Source organism: Clarias gariepinus, chromosome 18, assembly GCF_024256425.1.
Source record: "Clarias gariepinus isolate MV-2021 ecotype Netherlands chromosome 18, CGAR_prim_01v2, whole genome shotgun sequence".
In the NCBI taxonomy this organism is placed as follows: domain Eukaryota; kingdom Metazoa; phylum Chordata; class Actinopteri; order Siluriformes; family Clariidae; genus Clarias; species Clarias gariepinus.
Window position 1 is genome coordinate 13,269,481 of NC_071117.1, and position 25,235 is coordinate 13,294,715.

General features: G+C 39.1%; 1 protein-coding gene across 5 annotated transcripts in view; it reads left to right on the top strand.

Annotated features, from left to right (window-relative positions):
* The first annotated feature begins 8,765 nt into the window (after positions 1-8,765).
* Positions 8,766-25,235, top strand: part of rims1b (regulating synaptic membrane exocytosis 1b) — a 63,514-nt gene continuing 47,044 nt past the window's right edge. For all 5 annotated transcript variants that reach the window (XM_053476752.1, XM_053476749.1, XM_053476748.1 and 2 more), the window contains exon 1: positions 8,766-8,963. In XM_053476752.1, the coding sequence (XP_053332727.1) occupies positions 8,800-8,963 (164 nt within the window). In that variant the 5' untranslated portion in view covers positions 8,766-8,799. The remainder of the gene's footprint in view (positions 8,964-25,235) is intronic.

Genomic DNA, 25,235 nt, shown 5'->3' on the forward strand with positions numbered 1-25,235 from the left:
TCTAATTGAAAAATATACATGCCTGTTTTTTTTTTGTTTTGTTTTTTTGCCTTAACTTAATTTCTACCTAACAAGTTTTATATGTAAAATTAGGACATATATTAGGATACATGTCTTTTTTTTCTGGAGCCGCCATATATTTGTGAAGCCATATATAATTTAATATCAAACAAAAACATTCATTGTCATCAAAAGTTTGTATTGACACCTAATGACATGCATGTTAACATATACAATTACTCCAGAACACATTGTGTTATAATCCTGATTTTAATCACACTGTGATTTTATGCCTACACAATATCTACACATTATATAACAAAGCACTTTACAAAGTAAAGCATGGTGTTGGTAGAATCACATTCATATCACATCTCAATTTGCACTGTTCTATCCACTAAATACCCATCCTCATTTAATTTATATTAGGCACTCATTTTTAAAAATAATTCTTTATATTTGATGTTTGATTTTGTCTTCTTTTAGTCATTTCTGTACAAGCACAGGTCATCTTCTTGGGTAGTGTAAGGATGTTTTTTTTTTTGGCTTTTTTGCTCTTTACGGTGCAATTTTTAAATTGTATTTGGGATCAATACACTAAATAAACTATCGATGTATATTCTGGTAATTATTTTAATCATTAGGGACTGAGAAAACAGTCACAAACAGCAAGATGGAGCCAAACGCAGGGCATCCTTTACAGTCATGCATCTATCACATTTCTGGAACTTTCTGGAAGTTATTTAGCCCCAAACCAATGATATGGGTATTATAACATGGGTATTATTCAGCATGTGTGTGAAGTACAGAAGCAAAATTCTTAATTCAGAAAACTGCTGGTTTGCTCTTAATTTTTTTTATATGGTTACCAGAATTTGTTCTGTTCTTTGTGCACCACAGAAAAGCTTTTATTAAAATACTACATTGCATTAATAACTTGATAAGACTCTGTACTTACTGTACTGTTCAAGCTGACTTTTCACCTCGTGCGTCCTTCACCGCTTTAGGAAATAAAGCCTGTATTTTTGTTATTCAGGAATAAACCAAGTTGAATTAGTTGACCCGTCATAGGATGTATTTGCGCTTCTCCAAAATCAGTTTGAAAAAATAGTCGGAATTTCGCGGTAAAGCGGCGTCACTCATGTGCTTTCATCAAAGGGTCCTGTTTTCATCAATTACTACCAACAATTTGCACGACATACTTACTATTCTATTCCAGGATTATTAAAAAAAAGAAAGAAAAAAAATTAGACTGGTCCAGACTTCTCACCTTCCGCGTCCTTTGCATCGTGAAGCCTCACGCATGCATTTCAGGTCATGTCATTGCAAGCAAACGGGACAGGACGCACTGGACTTGCGCATGCGCGGCAAGTTGACCTTCATGGCATTATTAGTTCTCTCTCGCGCGCGTGCCCCCTCATTTAGTCGACGTCACTTTTCATGTTTTCATGATATACCAGGCTAGACAGTGGATCAGCACTTCCCCTAGACCCGACCGAACCGTCCGTTTATCTCATTTCTCCGGTTTATCTCATCATCTAATCACCGATGCACAGCAAGTGCGAGGTTGCCAGATTGGACAAACCCAAATCGTTCTGTTTAACCCCAGGATAATTCACCATGATCAAGATCAGATATAAATCATGACGAGAGACAGAACTAAATACGAATTAAAAAACTTTTTTGTCATTTTAGTTTCTTTTAATTTTAATATCAAAACCAATGTAGTAAAATCAGCAACTATCATTTAGGGATTTCTTCATGATTTCTCACCAACAGAGCAAACAGGAAGCAATAACTTGTCTTTTTTATCTTTAAAAGTTTTTTTCCCAACCTTTAGAGAATGCGTTCAGTTTATTTGCTATGTCTTATCATTCTTATGCTGTCTTTAAAAGAAAAACACAACATACACTATACAGACAAGGGCATTTTAGTGCAATATGTAACTTACTGTGTGCTATATTGAATTCTATTTTTACTTCTATTTATTGTTATTTATTTTTTTTACATTTTTATTTCTTTCATTTCATTTTCTTCCAATTTCCAATCTATTTTTTTTTTAGTAAATTAATCAAAGCAACTGTATAACCAAGACAAAGCAATTTCCCTCTGGGATTAATAAATTTTTTTAAATCTTGAATTCAGCCAATCCTGTTTTATTATTGAATCAGGTGTTCCAACTTTGTGGCAATCATTTGGGGAAGGTCCTTTACTATTCCAGCATGAGTGTGCCCCAGTGCACAAAGCAAGGACTATAAAGACAGGGTTTGATGAAGAATTTGACTGGTACGCACAAAGTCCTGACCTCAACCCCATCAAGCACCTTTGGGATGAACTGAAATGGAGATTCCGAGTCAGGCCTTCTCGTTCAACATGGATGTCTGACCTCATAAATGCTCTACAGAATGAAATGGCACAAATTCCCACAGAAACACTCCAAAATCTTTTGGTCAGTCTTCCAAGAAGAGTGGCGGCTGTTATAGCCGCTGTTAAAGCACTATATTAAAGTATATGTAATTAAATGCAATGTTGAGAAATGTTTGCCCAAATTCTATTTTTGTCCATATATTATAATTTGCACTAAATGTGCACAGTTTTAATCAGTTTAAAATAAAGTAATATTCATTTACTCATCTTCTATACTGCTTTATCCTGTACAGGGCTGTTGGGGCCAATCTATTTATCACAGAGCATGCAAACATTTTGAACACTTTGGTCATGCCAATTAGTTTAATCTGCATGTCTTTGGTATGTGGGAGGAAACCAGAGTACCCAGAGAAAACCCACCAAGCATGGGGAGAACATGCAAACACCATGCACACAGACCTGAGGCATGAACCGAACCCGGACCCTGGGGGTGTGAGGCTACAGTTTTAACATCACTGTGCCATCTAAATATTAAAGTAAGTATAAACACAATATGGGTGCATTAAAAATATGTTTATGTAATATCTCTAACACAAAACTTCATCATAAGCTTTTTCATCATTCTGCCATTATTACAGAATCTTAAAAAACATTATGTTCATTAAAAACCTACAGAATGATTTAATTTTGTACTGATGTGGCAGAAACAGGATACCTCAAACTTTTCAGGCTTCACATTTCACATCTATTTGTATTGAGTACACTTATGATTTTGCATTTCTTTATTATGTTAAGAAAACACATACAACAATTACAACAAAAATGCAAAAATATGGCCTTAGTCTGAACTAAATATCTAAGCAAAATCCAGCGTGTTACTCTAACATGGTACAACAGTACAACATTAGAAAGCATCTAATGAACATTGTTCATCGAGAACCCTGATTATTTTTGCTTTCTTGCTATATTCATGTCATGACCTGCCTAGTGAATGTGAGACTTCAGGGAATGGTGTGAAGTTAAACACTAGAAACAGGTGACAAGTGATGCAATGGGAAAGATCACACATGTCCTGGTGGAATTTGGATATAGTCTTCTAAAGCTGGGTGTTCATTTACTTGTTTTTTCAAACATGTTTCTGCATGCCATACCAGATAGGTCTGGAATAACCTAAGAGATTTATGTTGATACAGAACTGTCTAGAAATTAAAGTCTTCCGTAGCTCACAGATTCTCAACCTTTGTCTTAGAGTTCCCCTGTCCTGCATATTTAACTATTTTCCATGACTTAAATCATTACCTGATGTTTTTTAACTGATTAATTGATGTGTGATAGAGCAGGGAAAAGACGGAGATAATGGGTACAGTAGAGGGTTCTCCAGGATCAGCTTTGAGAAGCTGTGCTGTATGGGAAGAGATATTCCTATACAGTGGTGTGAAAAACTATTTGCCCCCTTCCTGATTTCTTATTCTTTTGCATGTTTGTCACACTTAAATGGTTCTGCTCATCAAAAACCGTTAACTTTTAGTCAAAGATAACATAATTGAACACAAAATGCAGTTTTTAAATGATTGTTTTTATTATTTAGGAAGAAAAAAAATCCAAACCTTCATGGCCCTGTGTGAAAAAGTGATTGCCCCCCTTGTTAAAAAATAACTTAACTGTGGTTTATCACACCTGAGTTCAATTTCTGTAGTCACCCCCAGGCCTGATTACTGCCACACCTGTTTCAATCAAGAAATCACTTAAATAGGAGCTACCTGACACAGAGAAGTAGACCAAAAGCATTTCAAAAACTAGACATCATGCCAAGATCCAAAGAAATTCAGGAACAAATGAGAACAAAAGTAATTGAGATCTATCAGTCTGGTAAAGGTTATAAAGCCATTTCTAAAGCTTTGGGACTCCAGCGAACCACAGTGAGAGCCATTATCCACAAATGGCAAAAATATGGAACAGTGGTAAATCTTTCCAGGAGTGGCCGGCCGACCAAAATTACCCCAAGAGCGCAGAGACAACTCATCCGAGGGGCCACAAAAGACCCCAGGACAACATCTAAAGAACTGCAGGCCTCACTTGCCTCAATTAAGGTCAGTTTTCACGACTCCACCATAAGAAAGAGACTGGGCAAAAACGGCCTTCATGGCAGATTTCCAAGGCGCAAACCACTTTTAAGCAAAAGAACATTAAAGCTCGTCTCAATTTTGCTAAAAATCATCTCGATGATTGCCAAGACTTTTGGAAAAATACCTTGTGGACCGACGAGACAAAAGTAGAACTTTTTGGAAGGTGCATGTCCCGGTACATCTGGCGTAAAAGTAACACAGCATTTCAGAAAAAGAACATCATACCAACAGTAAAATATGGTGCTGGTAGTGTGATGGTCTGGGGTTGTTTTGCTGCTTCAGGACCTGGAAGGCTTGCTGTGATAGATGGAACCATAAATTCTACTGTCTACCAAAAAATCCTGAAGGAGAATGTCCGGCCATCTGTTCGTCAACTCAAGCTGAAGCAATCTTGGGTGCTGCAGCAGGACAATGACCCAAAACACAACAGCAAATCCACCCCTGATTGGCTGAAGAAAAACAAAATGAAGATTTTGGAGTGGCCTAGTCAAAGTCCTGACCTGAATCCTATTGAGATGTTGTGGCATGACCTTAAAAAGGCGGTTCATGCTAGAAAACCCTCAAATAAAGCTGAATTACAACAATTCTGCAAAGATGAGTGGGTCAAAATTCCTCCAAAGCGCTGTAAAAGACTCGTTGCAAGTTATCGCAAACGCTTGATTGCAGTTATTGCTGCTAAGGGTGGCCCAACCAGTTATTAGGTTCAGGGGGCAATTACTTTTTCACACAGGGCCATGTAGGTTTGGATTTTTTTTCTCCCTAAATAATAAAAACCATCATTTAAAAACTGCATTTTGTGTTTACTTGTGTTATCTTTGACTAATAGTTAAATGTGTTTGATGATCAGAAACATTTTGTGTGACAAACATGTAAGAGAATAAGAAATCAGGAAGGGGGCAAATAGTTTTTCACACCACTGTATATATTTCCAGGTGAAATATTTGCACCTTAATAAGGAATGTAGAATTTATTATAAAAAAGTAATTTTGACCTTAGTAATACATACTGTACATACATACATACATACATACAGACATACAGACAGACAGTCAGTCAGTCAGTCCTGTGCAAAACTCTTGACCGATCCTTTCATTTCTTCATGTCACCTGAAATAATGTAGATTAAATTATAAAAATGGGAACAAGGGTTTTACTGTGACAAAAAAAAAACTTAAAAATGCTTGTTTATGTAACAACCTCAGCAGCAACCTAATTTCCCCTCTTATCTGTTCCAATCTTAAGCATTCAGTATCACCGGTATACTAATAACTGGCCTGATAATCTGTCATCATATGCACCTGTTCCTCACTGGTTCATGCCTAAAGTTGGATGATTATTTTTAATGATTTTTTTCATTACTATTTAATTATCCATAGCTCACTGTGTGGCTGAACAAACAAACAAAAATTCTGAATTAATCAGGTACAGCAACTGGACTAAAAATAAGAGGCAAAACAGACTTCATGAAGCCGGGAGAACTATTCCTCAAGAATACATTAAAATACAATATGCAAAATGTGAAGAGGTCGATGGTGGCTTAAGTCTTCCATGTATAATGGGAATCATATTGTATAAACCTGCAGCATTTAATGATACTAAAATATTGTTATATGATCACAATTACACCTGATGTTGGGTAGCAGTTCCAAGGTGCAATGCATGCTTGTGGCCAGGCAAGAACGGGCTTGGAGACCTACTGTACTGTAACTATGTTCACTTGTTACAGTAGTGAACATAGTTACAGTAATCTTATATAGGAAACTATGTTGTGACTTGAGTTGACATCATAAAACCCTTGTTATTAGACGACAGAAATGCCACCGAAGCACATATGCCTTTGTATTCATGAAAAAAGTATGGCACTGTAAGTATACAATTTAAAAACCCCAAATACACACACTCATCTGAGTAAGCTGGGGTTGTGGCCTTTATCTTATTTTGTAACCAGTTACTATTTCGTACTTTTTCCAAAACTTACAAATTTTTAGATAAAACATAAAATTTAGTTGAAATAAAAAAATATCTAAAAGTTTTCTTTTGTCCCTAAAGGTTTCATATATATGTCCTCAATGTCAATAACCAAGTCGGCCTGTTAATAAGTTGGACCTAATAAGTGGAAAGTTCAGGAATATAATTTTATGGCTCTCTGTATTTCAATAACTGGGTTATAAGTGATGATGTTTATAAATTTCTTACAATTAAAAGTTTGAGATCCCCTGATCTAATGACCCTTATATGCACTCAAAGACACGCCTTCATTCCCATCCATCTTATTCCTGTGTACTTAAGACCACGCCCATTTTTAGACCCACGGACAGGGATTTTGTATTCTACAACCTACAGCTCTATAAATATGGTATGGAATAGTGTAGGGATTAATAATGTTCTTTGAATTTTGAATCTTGAAGGTATAAATATTATAAAGCGTTGGGGTTGCTATATAGTGAATTATTGATATTTTCCTTTAAAAAAGCGAGTTAAGGAATAAATAGGAGTTAAGGACGCTGTCGCTGTCCGCGGTGCTGACGGCAAACCATTCCGGTATAATAATAATAATAATAATAATAATAATAATAATAATAATAATAAACTTTTTAATTATTTAACACGTGAAATAAAAGACAAACCCACGTATGCATTATGCTACCTATATATACTGACTTATTTCACATTGCTATATCAAGTCATATCTCATTTCTCTGTCTGTTGCGCGACACGTAGTGCTTAGCAGTGTCTGGTGCAGTGGGTTATTCCCGGGCGCCTGCGCTCCAAAAAGAAAAATCATTTCAACTGGCTAAAATACGTGTATTGATTGAGTTAAAAATATCTCTCACGTTGCTGAGAGTTCGGTCTGTTTAAGTGATGCCGAAAATAGACTGACGTGTGGGCGGACACGGGCTACTCCGAGCACAAACGACTTGGAGTGTCGAGCATCGTGATTCTTTTTTCTTGAATCGATTCTTTCTAGCACAGCAGTTTGAGTAAATTGGACGTTTTTTCACAACACAAAGTGTCAACTTGTACAGAGATCAATATTTATGGAACAGTAGAAATTAGATAAATTAATAGAAATTAATAAGTAACTTCCCAGTCAGTGCTAACGTGTAGTCTTTGATGGTGATCCCATATGTAATTCCATATGTCATATCTTTTGTGTTTAAAAAGTTTGCTGATAAGTTGTCTTGCTTCCATGTAATTTATTACGTAACCAGGGCAAAGTACACAACAAAAGTTTTCTATATATAATGAAGAAATATATTTTTTAAAATTTTTATATTTAAATACAATATTTATATCATACTCGTGTGAGATGTTATTAGTCCTAAATGGGAACAATTGGAAAGGTTTCCTATGTCATATAGGTCTAAATCTAACTATTTAACAGAACATAAATACATAAATAAATATTAAATTAATTAATATATGATTATTATTAAATATTAAAATAAATATGAAACATAAATACATATAAATACATCACACAGAACATAAATAAATATTTTATGTTCTGTGTGATGTATTACTTTCAATATAGTTTGTTTGCATTAAAACAAGTGCGTCGAAAGTGTGACAAAGGCACTAATTTTCCCAAAAGACCAAGCTGGGGAGCATGAAACTGCTAAGACAATCTTTTAAAATAATACGAGGTATCTTCTACAAATCACAATCTTTCGATAAGAATACACTTGTGAATCGATTAAAGATTCAGAAGAACCGACTCGTGAAAGAATAGCCCATTAGTGATCAGTGATGCGCCACCGAGCACACACCAGGCGCGCCCGTGGATCAATCGGAAAGAACGGAAGGAGGAGGAGTGACGGACGGTTGTCTCGCTTTTTCCCGTGCCTGTGACTTGTCCATCTCTCTCAGGATCAGCTGTAAGAACTTGCGTTAGCGTTTAGAGGCCGAGATTTTCACAAAGCGATAGGGAAAGAGCTCGGAAAGCACAGTGAAGCCCCAACGCCGCTGTCCAGCAGCACAGATTCTGTAGAGTGGAACGTGAATGCCGGAGTTCCAGCATCCGCGTCGCGTAAAGAAGATGGGCTTCCCGTAACCGGAGGTGGAGGGGAGAGGCGGGGAGACGGGGGGGTGGTTGGGGTGGGGTGGGGGGGCGGAAGAAGAGTGCGAGAAGAGAGCAAGATAGAAGATAGGGGTGGGAAAGGTGGGGAAAGGCACAAGACAAAAGCTCAATGGTGTGGGCGAGCATGAGACGCTGCACGGGAGCGCCGAGCGTGGCCTGAGGCGAAACCGCCAGTAGGACACGCACCGGAGGGAGGGTAGTAGTGAGGGAGGGCGGCGGAAGGAACATGGCCGCGTCGGTAGGGCCCCAGGGTGGCCCGCGGGCTTCCGTTCCGGCTCCTATGCCTGACATACCGGACTTGAGCCACCTCACAGAGGAGGAAAGGAAAATAATCCTGGCGGTGATGGCGCGCCAGAAGGAGGAAGAGGAGAAGGAGCAAGCCATGTTGAAGTAAGGATGAATTCTCTTTACACTCACACGCCCATTCACAAGTGATCAGAGAAAGACTCACGACGTAACATATTCCTTCTTGCATGTGTGTTAAATCGCTGTTTGTATCCCTGTTATCAATGCATGGAGTCGGTATTGTATAGACAGCCTGCAGGAGTGGAGTAGCCTGTGTGTGTGTGTGTGTGTGTGTTACAGGCTGGGATGCAGACATGGTGTTAATGTTTGTTAGTGGACAGGTTATACTTCATTAACATTAAGAGATAGAAGTGTGTTTTGTGTGTAGAAGAGGGTTACAGGTGTGGGGCTATGGGGCGTGACGCACGGGGGGCTTGAGGATGAATCATAGGCTGCGTCCTAGATCTCCAAGCTAACAGTGTAATAAATAGGACAGTCAAAAGAGCAGATGTGTTCCAGATGCTGGGTTTACACACTACAGTATAGAGTATGGTAGTAAGCCGGTCCAGCATTGCTGTAGCCGGTGTGATCAGTGTGTCTCCGTCGACATAAAGAAGTATAAAACCTCGCACCGATTCTCGTGCGCCGACGTGCGCGCACATACCACAAAAACAGTGCATAAATCATGATAGCAATAATAATAATGATCATCATCATCATCATACAGAGCTCTGTCTTCAGTAGCGGCGCCGTGCGCGCGCGGGGTGTGGTTGGCCATTTCAAACCTAATCGACGGTCTCGAGACGATGCGCGCGAGGGCGCGAGCGCTCGCATTTCCCCTTCTAATCTAATGTTCCCCACGCAAGTCCCGGTGTTACTTAGGATTTACTTAAGGCTCCCATTTCTTTTGAAGTAGTCGTGACCGTGACGTTTCCTTTCGTCCTCTTAAGCTTGGAAGCTTAAAACGGAAGTGACGTTGTATGTATGTATAGGCAGGAGGAGGGGAGGCGGGGAGTGAGATGAGGCGATGGTGTGTCATTTTTCTCATCGCCAAAATAATGACGTCAAGCCTATGACGAATGAAATTTCTATCGTTTGCCGAAAGAAGACTGAGTCATAACCGATCCTGTTTCACGACCTCCTCACACTCACGAGGTCTCCATCACAAACACAATGAAAGTGTGAAAAGAAAACCTCTGACTGTCCTGCATGCTTCTTATGTCAAAATCAGGGATGGAAAGGTGTTTATGACACTAAAACAAGTTAGGCGGGGGCGGGGGGGGGGGGGGGGGGGGGGGGCAATAGATTTAGTTATGAATCACGATTCTTTTGTGTTACTGACTCCAAAATCAATTTAAAAAAAATTAAAGTTTATGATAGAGACGAACCGGTCAATTGCTTGTTTTCAGTTTGACTGGCCATGACCGGTGATTGGCCGAAATAACCGATTCTGTTCCGGGCGCAGAAGCTTCCAAGTGACGCAACAGAAACGCATTATCAAAAATTGCACACGTTAAAAGCCTCCAATCTGATTTTCTCCAAACTTCAAACTGTGAACGAGTTATTCCCAAACCCACTTATTACCCCAGGTAACCCTAAGTATTACCCTTACTACCACACTCTTACCCCAGTCTCAAAACACAGCAAGTGCAAATTAGTTATGTGCGTTAGAAGCCCCACAGGAGTGCCTTTGTGCTTACACGCATGCTCACTGTGACGTTGAGTTTTGAGACTTTGGAGGCATTTGAGGAGGTAAAACGCTGCAGTTTCTTTATAATCCTACACGTAGTGCACTTTGGACTATTGACACATTTACTTCCAGTGTGATAGGAGTGAATTATTTGGTAAGTTTGTTTGGAAATAATAATTCTACAGGATGACAGAAATACAAATTGCTCAGGAACAATATTGCTTTTTCGCCTAATTCAATTTTAAGTTAAATGTTAACCTTTTGCATTTAAAGTTTGAATTGTTTAAATGCTGCGCTTGGTGTGTAAGTGAGAAAACTAATGTTATACCTCACAGTCAAGGTTCAAGAATTTTATTTGTCAAAAACAAGAAATCCAATGCAACAAACTCCAAAGAGTGCAGATGAAAAAAATATCTGTTAACAGTCTATATATAACTACTCCTTAAACTTTTTTAAAGGTTTAAAATTGTAACAAAATCACGGGGAAAATGTAATATCGAATTGGGGTATATAAACTAGTGACACTTATAGAACCGCAATTTTAACTGAATTGGCACCGATGTATCGTGATAATATCATACAGGGAGGTGACTGGTGATTCTTATCCCTATTTGTCACACAGTATGAGAAGATCCTAAGTAAGATTTTAACAGACAGTCAATGAATATAACAGTCAGATTAGTGGTTAGTACTGTCGCCTTACACGTCTAGGTCCCGAATTCAATTCCCACGTCAGGTCTGTGTGCATGGAGTTTGCATGTTTTTCCCATGCTTGGTGGGTTTCCTCCAACAGTCCAAAGACATGCAGATTAGAGTAATTAGTTTTTTCAAATTGCCAGTAGTGTGTGAATGTACCATATGGCTGTACAGATGAGAATAAATACGATGGTCACCACTGGTCTCCACGGTCCCTAGTTGGACCACAGAGGTTTCTAGATGGATGGAAAGATAAGAGAATGAAAAGGTTGAATATTGTCTAATAAGAGGAAAATTATTCAGGACTAATAGAGATTAGCTTTTTCTTGCTTAACAGGCAATGTTTTTATTTGCTCTTTAATTTGGAAGGAAGCTACAGTAGTTACTTAAAGATACAGTGGTCAGCACATCATTGAGAAGATGTTAAGCTGGAGCATACAGTATGTAGCTGGCGGTGACTAATGGGGTGTGTCCATAAATTTCAAACACGGTAATGCTTATTGAGTTTCATGGTCGCTCAGGCTTGCATTATATTATTCAATGTGTGGAGTTGATATTATTCAGGTCTGTGTGGAGTTTGCCTCTTCTCCCTGTACTTGGTAGGTTTCATTCGGGTGCTCTGATTTCCTCACACAGTCCAAAGACATCCAGGTTAATTGGTGTTCCCAAAATGTCCATAGAGTCTAGAGTGTGTGGCCTGCAATAGATTGGGACCCTGTCCAGGGTGTAACCGGCCATGACCTAAGTCTCCAGGCTATAGGAGGATAGGCTTCAGGCCACTGCGACCCTACACACTTTAGCAGTTGTTATCTATGCTCCTTTTTACAACTCGATTGAATTATGGCAGCAATGTGTAGTATTATGTTTCCTCTCAAGATGTCAGTAGTCACACCACTGCTGATGCCTATCATGTGACCGTCAGAAGAGAGGCATATATGTGGGGCCAGAGTTAGCTCAGTGGTTAAGGCATTGGACTACAGTTCGGAAGATCCCAGATTCAAACCCCACAACCACCAAATTGCCACTGTTGGGCCCTTGAGCAAGGCCCATAACCCTCAACTGCTCAGATGTATAATGAGATAAAAATGTAAGTCGCTCCGGATAAGAGCGTCTGCCAAATGCCTAAATGTAAATATATTTTTCATGTTGAAGTGTGCATATATTTTTTGGGCCCCTTTATGTCGACAACAGCTGTTTATAGAAAACATTTAATTATAGTCTGTCATCTCCTTTGATTTACAGAGAGATGGAATTTGGTTCAATTTTCCATGGACTTGGTTCCCAAATGCAATAACAGTAAAAGCTTTTACCATAGCATCAGAAAATAGTGAGATGACCATCTGTGTGGCCAGGAGTCAGAGCATAATTGGCTCTGTTTTCTGGATGGGGGAGGATGGTATTCCTTCTCTTGCCAAATTATATATAAGAGAGTGCTGTTAGTATTCTTCTTTAAGCGTGTTCAGCTACTTGGCCAGACGAAGTATGTGTTAGTTCTCACCTTCCCGGTCTGTAATGTGACAGGGGGAACTAGCAGTAACAGCAGCTAAACTGAGGGAGGAATGGAGCATGACAAAAGATCACTCTTAGCTAAGTGCTCTAAGAGGCACTCATATGGGACACGAATATGGTGGAACCATGCTATGAAGTCTGGTGAAAAGATGCTGACTGAATGCTTGTTGATCCGTAATTCGCCGGATGTTCCACAATGGTCAGCAAATTTTCACAGGTTGGTGTTATTCCTCAGCCAATTATCTAGCCTTTAAAAGTTATTGACCTAGTCTGGCAATTTAAAATCATTTCCTCCTTTCCAAACCATTTACTTTACTGTGATCTAAACCATTAAAGTGATCTTGACACATTACATATAAGATTCTCCATGCACAAACCTTGGTTTATTCAGTCCTTTGTTAGAAAACTAAGGAAGGATGGAGGTTGATGATATAATATTTATTGGTCTCTTGGGTGTAGGCTAGAATTGTACCCATTTTTATTCGTTTGTTACTGGGAACAGACCATCTGGCAAAGATAACCTAATAAGGTCTAGGTCTGTACAGCCTTGAGCACGGTCTAAAGTCCTCTCATTAGTAATGACTGGGTGAAATAAAAGAAAACCACTGCAGTTTGATAACAGTACCTGCTCAAAGAACATGCACAAAAAAAAAGAAGGAAAAAAACATGGTTTTCATGATTATCTGAGTGGAGTAAGATTGACCATCGTTGCTCCTTAGACTAGAACAGTCTATTTTAATCTTTGGTGCAACATAGATTTCTCTGTCCCTGAATAAAGGGCTCGTTTTTGCTTTATAACTTAAATTTACTGTGTTAGAAAATGCAAGAAAATGGGTGCATTAAATCCTCTGAAATTTTCGCTGTAGAACATGACAGTGTTCATCAATCTGAAACATTCAGCCTAGCGAGCTGGATTAGGTTGTTGGGGGTGCATTACTGGATTGTAATTTTATTGCATATACCCAGCTCATTAGTCAAGCAAGCCCCATCCAAATGCATTTTATACCAAAAATCTACAGCCCATCCATATTTTTAAAGATATTATTGTAAACAGTTTCCCACCTTCATTAAAAAAAAAATCCTTTTACATAAACAGTCTTGCCAAACTGTAAATACCATATACGTCCAAAAGTTACCCATATGTAGTTCTTCCCCACAAGCTGGAGTCACAGTTTTTGTATGCTGTAGCATTACAGTTCTGGTTCACTGGAATAAGTGTCCCAAACCTGCTCCAGCATGACGATGCCCCAGTGCACAAAGTAAGTGCCATGACATCGTTTGCTAAAGTACATGGAAGAACTCGAGAGTCCTGACCTCATCCTAACTGAACACTTTTGGAATGAGACGGAATATCAACTGCACCCCAGTCCTCCTTTCCAAACATTAATGCCTGGCCTTACTAATCTTTTTGTGGTTGAAAGAAACACAAATTCCCATGGCCACATGAATATTTAGGGGAAAGTCCTTTTTATAGGCATGGAGACTAAACACAAATTTCCTAATCTCACGTTTTTTACAACGTTAAGCTTTTAAACTAAATACCTACTGTAGGTAACATATGTATGTGTGAACAGTGTAAACTATTTCCAGTGTTGGATAGACTGTATATTCAGTTGCCCTCCAAATGGCACAGCAGATAGAAAATAACATTAGAACATGAGTACAAGAGGTCTCAAACTGTGTCCAGCAGAACAAATGTAATAAACTTATATTTTTTAGCCTCTATTTTATTTGCTAATTATATATGTAAACTAACCACAACATGTTTCACCACGGCTAAAGATTTTTTTTCTTGCTATGCAGCAAGTTTGTCATGTGACTACATGTGGTTACTGTTAATGCGGCTGATTGGTCAAACAGAGTCATGTGATTATTGTTGCTACGTCTGATTGGTGAAACACAGTCACATGGTAGATTCACTGGCTGCATTTCTCTGGCAAAAATAAAGAATATCTAATGTGTAGAATAAATGGTTAGAAAAGTAACGAGTCGAATGTGTAGCCGAATGTAGCAGAGTAAAAGTAGTTTCTTCTTCGTAAAAGTACTCAAGTAAAAATAAAAAGTATGGTGCAGGAAAACTACTCACATTGTTTTCAAAAAGTTACTTAAGTAAAAGTAACGGAGTCAATGTAACTCATTACTACACACCTCTGCATTTCTTAACCGATCTTAGTGTACAGTACTATTATTGTACAGGGTAATCACTTATGGCATTGTTGTGGCATTGTTATCTTAACCCTTTCTGCTCCAGTGATGCTATAGCATGGCTGACGCTGCCCCCATCAAGCTGGTATATGTTTAACAAAACTTTCAATGTACTTTCAATGGTCATGTTAACATAAATTGTAGTGGAAACAGCAGTAGCGTTAAGTTACTCAGGTGTAGTCCATTACTTACTTACTTAAATGTGTGTGTGTATTCAACACAAAATAAAATTACTTCAAAAACAAGTTTTAATCTTAAATCTTTATTCTCCTTAAAGGCTTTAAAAACGTCTACTAGTCAGGGTTTGGAGTGTAATAGCAACAAAGTGAGGATCAAACCATTACTGGAATGTTCAAAGCACACGTCGTCCATATATTTTATCCTCATTAAGTATCGTAAAAGGGGGCAGAACCCAAGGATGTGCTGTATATCCAAAAACAGCATATGCAAAACTTAATACTGCCTGCTATGGCTTCAGTCATTAAACATACGACACCACATGTTATCGTAGTTATCACAGACGGCCTATTTTGACATTGGGCTGTAGGCCAGTTCTTTTGAATAAATTCACTCAGTGTTTGCCTTTTGTTTTTCTAATAATAGAGCACATGCTAAGACCAATAGTGCTAAGAGATCCTATTAGATCCTTTGTCATATATTTTGACGTTATATGAGCTTGAGGCTATCGCAAAAGTACAAAAGCGGATCAGTCAGCTTAGCAGTTGACACACACAGTACTGCATTTTGATCTGCAGTCAAACTTTGATAATGCAGCATAGGGCGAATCAAATAATGTCAAACTACCTGCCTATTATTGTCAATGGTAGTTATATTATAATAGATTGAAATACCCCAGTCCAGTACCAGGTTTAAAATTCGATTAAAGCTTCAATGCCTGTAAGAATAACAGCTATTCAGAGTACACAACGACCCAAAAGGTTAAGGCCTGAGGAAAGTAAAGTGATCAGAAGTCTATAAATTGTATGCTTAAAAAACAAGAAATTATCCACACACATAATGGTGAACACACACAGTGTACTGTACGTACTGGACAAAAAAAAAAGATTAAATTAGCAAAGACTTAAGAGCCTTTAATTGGATAATTACTGCAGTGATTAATATGTTCTTAACTTGAAACAATTCATTTAATTCTAACCGATGGAGTGAGGAGCTTCTTATTTCTGAATGGAAAAAAAAAAACATCAGCCGATGTATCCCATGGTTGTGGGAATTTTTTTTTTATGAATAACATTGGCCTTCATCAAGCAAAGACAATAAACAAGGAGAAGATTGCTTAAATGACTGGAACTGGAGATCACTTAAACTCTTGATGAAGTTGCATCATACAAATAGGCGGTAGAAATCATAGCGTAATTGTGAATGAGCATTTCCACACACACAGTGTGACAAGAACTCTAAACAGCTGTGAGACCATAAGAATGAAGGCATAAGGATTGGACTTTGAAGCAATGGTTTAAAAAATGTCATGTGGTCTAACGAGTGCAGATTGATCCTGTCCCAAAACGATGGGTGCATCTCTTCATGTGCGTCCCTTCTTTCCCATGATGCACCCATCGTTTTGGGAAATCAAGCATAGTGGCCACTGGACAAGCCTCTGGAGGCAGTGTACGCAACATTATGTGGCAATAAAATGAAGTCATCTGGTGATCTGATTGTACTGAACAGGTTATCACATCCGTGGAGTTTTTCCCTGATGGATGGGCATTTTCCGGAACAACGAAGAGTCATTCTGGGAGCATGAGGAACGCATTTCCATTTCCACTTAAATCGGCCACCACAGAGTCCTGAGCTTAATCCAATTGAAAGTCTTCGGGATGTGGTGGAGAAGTATTCACAAAGTGATTCGACTCTCCCATCATTGATACATGATCTCGGCCAAAAAAGAATGCAACCTTAATAGAATAGAGTTATCGAATGCACGATGTAATCAAAGCTAAAGGTGATCGAACAAAATGTTACGTTGTGCAACTTTTTTTTTTTGTATGTGTATGATTGCTGTTATCATTGTACACAAAGCAGAATTCTGCCAGCAACACAACTGACAGGAAGCGCACATCTCTGATGCTGACATGCTCCTCGTTGCCAGGGATAATCAGCGACACCATGGAAACACGGGACCAGGGTATGCTCAGAACACTTCAAATCTTTCTTTAGCTCCAGAAGCTACCGCTGGTTTGTTTGTGGAAGTGTGAATTTGACACGTATATAAATGTGAGTCTAGTTATGCTGAGGAATAATTTGGCCTTCCCAAAACCTGAGCTCTGCCCCTTTCCTCTGTCAAGTTCCTATCATTAGTGTTACAGAACTAACCGCCATCAACTGCATTCCAGGAACTTTGAAACACAAACCAAGCTAAAAACCTGTTATTTACAGTGAAGAGATCTTATTAGGCTAGTCAGTTTTTCTTTAGAAATGGGGAGAAGGTTTCATGGTTCTTGGAGAAAAATGGTCTTTCTTAAATTATGAATTGGAGCTAGAAATAGCTCACATTTGAAACCCTATCTCTTTCACCAGCTTCAGTTGACGTTCCAAAATTCTGTCCTTTCAGTTACTGGGTATGTGTTTGCAGCCATATGTGTATGTGTGTGTGTGTGTGTGTTCAGTGATGGGAACATTTACAGCTGGACTTCTTTGGTAAACATAGGAATGATGTAGTTAGTTAATTATTATATGTGTACTTTCTTTTGACCTCACAAGCATAGATAACAGGTGATACTTCTGACCCAATAATAATGCAAAGGTTGGATCCGGTATGGCTGCTGTATGATAGGGGAAAACAATTATTGTACAATATATCAACGAAGTAAACTAATTAGTACCAGTGACAGTAATTACTTATTAGTAGTCGCTCAGAGGGCTAAACCACTGAGTTACTAATCGGAAAGTCTGTCGTTTGAGTCCAAACTCTACCAGGTTGCCATTGGGCCCTTAAGCAAGGCCCTTAACTTTATCTGTTTGAGGGGTGCTGTATGATGGCTGACCCTGCGCTCTGACCCCAGTTACGGTGGGATATGCTTATCTTAGGTTATTAGCTTATCTTAACCACCTACCAACCACTAATACAACAACATGTACAGTAGGAAGGGGCCAAAGCTCTAAAAGTAGTAGTTAAAGTAGTAGTAGTTATGCCAAAGGGTGTGCATTAACTCACACAGAATGTAAAAAAAAAAAATCTGCCGTACAGTTATGACCACTGTCAGGGCACTGAACAACATTGATTACCAACTATACAGGTGACAGGATCATGGGCACCCATGCCCACGGAGAACAAAGGCCAACCCGTCTGGTCTGATCCCATAGAAATCCTATAAAGCACCTAAAAAGTAGCTGCTGGCACCAATAGAAAAGCACCAGTACACCCATTGCACCGCAGTCCACTGCGCCTGTGGCCGACCCGGCCTTCAAACCCTCTTTTTCCCAATCAAACTGAGCTGACTTATGTGTTGCACCGGACAAGCAAGTCTGATCCACGGGATGCCATCCCGCACCCAAGGACCCAAATGATCTGCTGCCAGCAACCTGGCGCCAAACACCACAGCCAACCCCAGAGGCCCTGCACACCCAAAGTCTGCCTAGGTGGTTTAAATGTTAATGTTTTTAATGTCATGGCTGATTGTGTATACTCTACATATACATGCTGTATATAAAGGAGAAAGTGCTGTGGCTGGTAGCCAGGCAAGTACTTGAAAGCATGAAAATTTAATGGAGGCATTCTGCCTTCTGTATTCCTCATTGCATTTCTGCGTGTGTGTGTGTGTGTGTGTGTGTGCGTGCGTGTGTGTGTGTATGTGTGCGTGTGTGTGTGTGTGTGTGTGTTTATTTTACTCTGTCCAGGAAATCTTTGGCTTGTTCTGTAGACATCTTGCTCAATGCACCCTAAATGTCCATCAAATACAGGGAACTACTCTAAATCTGTGTGTACTGCTGTGTGTGTACAAGTCTGTTTAATCAGACTGTTAACCACTGTCGCCTCAGATTTCTGTTCCTGGCCCCATGAGTAGACCACGATGTGGTCTTTTGCTGTTGTAGTCCGGCCACCTCAAGGTCTGGTGTGCTGTTCTTCCGAAAAGGCTACATAACGGTTGTAAAGAGAGCATATTTGGGTTAGAGTTGCCTTTCTGTCAACTTGCTCCAAACTCACCATTCTCCGCTGACCCCTCTCACTAACAGAGAATCACATTTTCCTGTAGATTACTAGATTTTCTCTAATACTTGCTCAGTAGTAATAGTAGCTCAGGGGTAAAGGTGTTGTACTACTAATTGAAAGGTCTCAGGTTCAAACCCCAACACCACCAAGTTGCCGATGTTGATCCCTTGAGCAAGGCCTTTAACTCTTAGGTGTAAAATGAGATAAAAAGTAGGTCCTCTGGAAAAGGGCTTCTCCCAAACGCCTTAAATGTAAATGTGAGGTTAAAAGGATTTCCATTAGTATTAGAAGACTGGGAGTCTTTGCTAATGCTTTGAAGGCAGTGAACTTTGTTTAAATGATGGGAAAGTGTGAGTAAGAACAACAGAGAGTGGGTAGACCTAGAGTCGGTTACGAAAAGTACTTTATTCTATAAATACTTAAACAGCAAGCAAGCACAAACGTTTATGAGCTATATTTAAAGAATATACATTAGCTCACCTGTTTTTGGTATACTTGACATAGTTAATGAGATTTACACTTAACTTATTAACTCATCATCTATACTGATTTATCCTGGTCGCGAGAGGCCTGGTGTGTGTACACCCTAGACCGGGTGCCAATCCATTGCAGGGCACACACACTACAGGCAATTTGGGAACACTGCATGTCTTTGGACTGTGGGAGGAAACCGGACTACCCGGGGGAAACCCACCAAGCACGGGGAGAACATGCACACACCATGCACACATTCATAAATCTTACACAGACTCTGGAGGTGCACGGCGACAGTGCTCCCCACTAAGCCACCATTTACATTTACATTTAGGCATTTGGCAGACGCTCTTATCCAGAGCGACTTACATTTTTATCTCATTATACATCTGAGCAGTTGAGGGTTAAGGGCCTTGCTCAAGGGCCCAACAGTGGCAACTTGGTGGTTGTGGGGTTTGAACCTGGGATCTTCTGGACCGTAGTCCAATGCCTTAACCACTAAGCTACCCCTGGCCCCCCACCATGCTGCCTGAGATTTACACATGAATTAACATTTTAAATACAGCTGTATTTATAGGGTCTGCTGTTTTCTCTAGCTGCCTCTCTTCCTCTTCTTTCATGCCTCAATCCGAATATCCATATAACTGGAAAGGTAACACTCCGGGTTTACTAGAAATCGCAAGAAATAATTTCAAAGAAAAAAAAACAAAAAAAACTTCCCAGTCGCATTAAGATCAGATTGCTCAGTCTTTCCATTCAGTTAAGTAGTTTAGCACTTCAGCAGGCAGTAGAAGAGATGTGAAAGTGGGAAACATGGTCACTATTTCCATAGATCAGATCTTGCATTTATTGTTAGGTCTGCATCATTTGAAGTAGTCTTACTGACATTTCCTTTTTTTCTCCAAACGATAAAAACACTTTTTCTACATTAAAGGTCTATTTTTAGGAATCGAAACAAATGACATTCGTCTGCTTGTGTGTGAGAGAGAGAGAAAAATCATCAAGGGACTTCCGGTTGCACTCACCTTCTCCCAAAGGGGTTGTTTAACTTTCTGGTCACTTCCCGACTCTTTATATGCATATCACTGCCTCTATTTATTTTCTCATCCCTTCCTTCTGTCTCTATAATGCTCATTTCCCTCCTGTTCACAGGCACTCCTCTTACAGGGATAAGAATAGACACTGTATTATGAAACTGCACTTGCTGATCGATAGAGTTTTCTGCCAGCTTTTGTTCTTTGTTTTCCATCTTTGAAGTAGGAAGCGCACACATCTTTTTTTTATTTTATTAATATTATTATTATTTTAAATACATCAGAATTCATATTGAGTGTTTAATTCAGTAATCCAGTAGGTGCATTTAGGACAGTCCAAAACAACAGGATGATCGTACCAAGTGCTTTCGCTTAAACATTCATAAAATGTACACAGACAATAGCTTGTGTGTTGTGTTTTTCTAACCAGCCTTACAGTACAGTATGTGTCGAGTTAAATACTTTCATCGACATAGCCTAGGGCTTCTGAAGCATATGGAATGGCTGCCATTTGAGTTGAATAGCAAAGCAAACCAAACCGGATTTAAAGAACAAAGTCTACTTTACAATGAAACTGTCAGCGATACAATATAAAAACCCTCAGCTGTTTACCTGACAGTGGTGCCCACAGGCAAGCGCCTGGTAACATGAAGCCATATTATCACCTGCTGGATGGACAGTTTTAGATAAACTGAACTCGCGCCAGTGGATACTGGCTTTGGGAATGTGGATTACAGTTTCTCTTCTGGTGGAGTTGATGCGTCAGGTAGTGTTTAAAATTAAAAGGTGTAGTCTTGCTTCCATAAACTGTAAGGGCTTCCGAGTTCCTACAAGAGATAGGTCTTAGGCGTGGTTTGGGAAACGTCTTTGAGAGATGGAATAGCTGTTTAATGTATTCAGCATTCTCGGAGATGGTGGAGGCGGCACTCTAGAGGGCACATCTTACTGACTCCATGTTGCTCGATAGGAAGCATGTTGGAGAATTTCAGGAACAAACGCTTTGTTGTTTATTAGAATACTTGGTACAAAACCATCTTGATAAGTGAATTTGGAATTCAGGGATGTATCCTTAGATTTCAGAGGTATCATGCATTGAAGACTATGAACAAGCAAGCTGTTAAATGATCACCACTTATTGAGCTGGCTTTGTCACACAGGGGTGTCTTTTTTGGAAATTACCTGCTAAACCCAAGAGGCGTTTTGATGAGAGTTTTACCACCATAACTTTTCCATGGCCATTTAGGCATTGAGGCTAAACTCACTATATTGAAGTCCTTAATTCTTGGAGCAACAACAAGAGGTCATGGTTAAAAGCCGCAATTTGGGGAAGTCCTCAATTGAGTAATCATGCTATCTCATTAGAAAACAATGTAACTGAGGATACTATGGTTCTTAGAAACCTTCATACTGGCAAAGCTGTAGGGTTGGATGAGATTTGGCAAGAGAGTAGGTTGTGTGTTTTAGTGCTCTTTAGTGTTGCATGCTGGTTTGAATTTTGCAGATGTACTCCAGGTATGGGGGATAGGCTTCTCCCACCCCGGGATTCTTTCTCAGAGTTTGAGGCTTTGTCTGACTGGCAATATGAGCAGTTTGGCAATCTGGAAAAACCTTGCAGTGGAAATGCTGCTTGTTTGAATCAAGAGGATCCAGCTGAGGAGGTTCAGGCACTTGAATATTCAGGCATGGTGTATCAGGAATTTGTCAATGGACATATCCCAGGACAGACCAATAATTATGTAACCAGTGTTATATCTTATAGTTGGATTGGGAACATCTGAGGATCCATCAGGAGCAGATGGAATCTAGAATTTTATTGTAGGCATGAATGAATGGATTCTTTTAAAACCAAAAACATCCAAGTAAATGTCAATACAAAGAATTATTTTACTCGATAGTTCATCTTGACGAAACAAACGTCTGGTGCTTAAATGACAAGCAAGGGGTAATATTATGAGGTTCATATGAATGGATTACTAGGAAAAGAAACCAGTTGGCTTGTGCAAAGTTTAAAAAGACTGTTTTAAGTTTCACAAATTTAGTCTGTCCTTTTACACAATTGGCCAGTGGTTGGTTACACCCAGGTTCTAGGAAGTAAGTTATTCAGGGATAAATCAGCTAATATTTGTTATTAATTATATCTGCACAAATAGTTTGGTTTGGGTTTATTCCCACAATCAAACTATAAAGCAGGCATTATGATATTTTGTTGATAATAAAAGTTGGTAAATGTTATCTTAGCATATGGTGCCTATACCTGAAATGGGTTTATGTGTTTGTTTTTTCAACCGTGTCTTTGTATAACCAAGAGTGCCAACAACAATGTGAGAAAAACAGCAAGGGGAAAACTGAAAGTGAGAGAGAAACCCTTCCAAGGCATCGGCCAGGAACCAGCTGGCAGGATAGAAATAGTCCCTCCTCTTCCCTCACACTGCACTTTTCCTCCCTCTCCTCTCCTCCACCCTCTTCTTCAATCTTTACACCAACCGTCTGTCCATCCTCCCATCTCCAAATCGATCTTTTGCTCCGGTGTATTCATAGAGTGATAATTACCAGCCATGCTAAGGGAGAGCGACAGTGAGAGAGGAAGGGAGAAAACCCTGTTAGACAAAGAGGTTGAAAGAGGCAAGGGAAGAAGACTGGGGAGTACAGGAAGGAAAGGAAAAGAGCGAATAGGGCTTCCCTTATTTGGGTCTACCTTCTAAACGCTCTTCTGGAATAACCCTGCCTCAGTCACAGAGCACGAGGGCACCTTGAATGATTTGAAGATGATGATGAAAATGATGGTATTTACAGTTACTTTCATCAAAGTTAAGAGATGTTTAGAAGTAACCTGTTAAAGAGCGTTGTTTATCACCATCATCAAAAGACTAACCAGGGGATCTTTAGAAGGAATAGTGTTTATCCAGTACAGCTCCAGAGATTTGTAGAGTTTAACTCTGGCAGCCTGGGATGGCCTAAATTGTTACTGAGCATGAATGTGGATAAGAATAACCAGCTCAAACACTGTATCTGGACGGCCAATGTAAAATGAAAGTATGTATTTATGTTGATATTCATTTTTACATATTTTAAACTTGTTCGTGTTTATACGAATCAAATAATATTAAAGGCAACTGGACCTCAGTCGTACTGTAATGTTGACTTTGTTTTGCCACTCACTCTAAGTGTTCATATTGTAGAACTGATTTAATATTACCCTGTGCAGGGTGTACCCCGCCTCGTCCCCAGGCCTCCAGGCCACCCGCTACCCTGAATACATGATAAAGCCCTAAAGAGGATGAGTCAGTGAGTGAGTGATTTAAGATTATAGCGCAAATTTGGTTTTCTTTAATGCTAGTAGACACGAAAGATGGCAGTGTTTTCCATGTAATCCTACATTGTGTGCCATGGGTTTTACTGCAAAACACGCTAAAGCCATTCGGTCAGTTTAAATAAATAAATAAATAAAGATTTAGCAAAATGGTAGATAATATTTTATCCATGTTTTCTTTAAGTCAGGGTATACTGAAAGCGTGCAAAAAGCAAAAACTGCATGTTAAAGTTATTCTGGTCACATCAGTATGATTTTTGTGTTTTTTGCAAAATGCTATAAATCCACTTCCCAGAGTAATGTCAAAATCATCCTGTAGTAAATGTATTTATTATTACATGTTAGTTAAGTTTTAATGAAAACCTAGCATTAAAGGCATTTGTTGTTGCTTTAAAATTCTTTAAAATTTCATCAAAGGCATTTATCCTATTCTCAGCCAATAGTTTCCCTTCACATGACAAAATAAGCAATACAAATGCTAATTTTCCAATGTTTCCCATTTTTCCTATTAAACATGGCTGTTCACTTTTGTGTTTGCCAAAACATGTTTAAAGTCCCCAAAGGGAGGATAGAATACAAGTTCCTTTGCCCAGGAAAAAAATATTTTCCAGATTAAATAAAATTTCAACAATGGTGCAGTTTATCTCATTTTGCAGTGAACCATCATAAAATTTTACTCTTAAGCTTGTGTAAAACATATTCATACCTTGTTCGGCAACGGTGCAAGAATTTTCCTTATCATCAGTAATTACATGTCTAGCTGTACACATCCGAACAGTACAAATAGCTCAGAAGCTACTGCTTGTGTCTGAAATGCACAGATTTACAGTAAAAGGGAGTCATTATGCAAAAATTGACTTTTAATTTTTTTCTGACAGACCAATGGGTCTCAAGTGTGCATATACAAATAAAAAACATTTTTTTGTCCAGATTTGCATTGGTCAGGACTTAAACAAGCCAATTAGATTTTCCCCCTTTTGTGACATCATATAAGAAGATAACCTTTTCTTGGCTTGTGCTCAGGTCCTGCTGTTTTCTGGTGGGGTGTGGCATGACATTAGCTCATTTACATGGACACTAAGGTATAAAAAGTGCATTATCCAAGATGTATTTTAGCTGGAGCATTAGCAGACACCCCTTGGGAGAGCTGTGTTACCTTGTTGAAGAAATAGTCAAATGTAGGACATTTAAGTGTTACCATCTCAGCTTGATAGCCAAAAAGCCACTAAATTAAGTATTAAGTGGGGATTGTCAAATGTCTGATACAGAAATCCACGAGTTCAACAGAAGC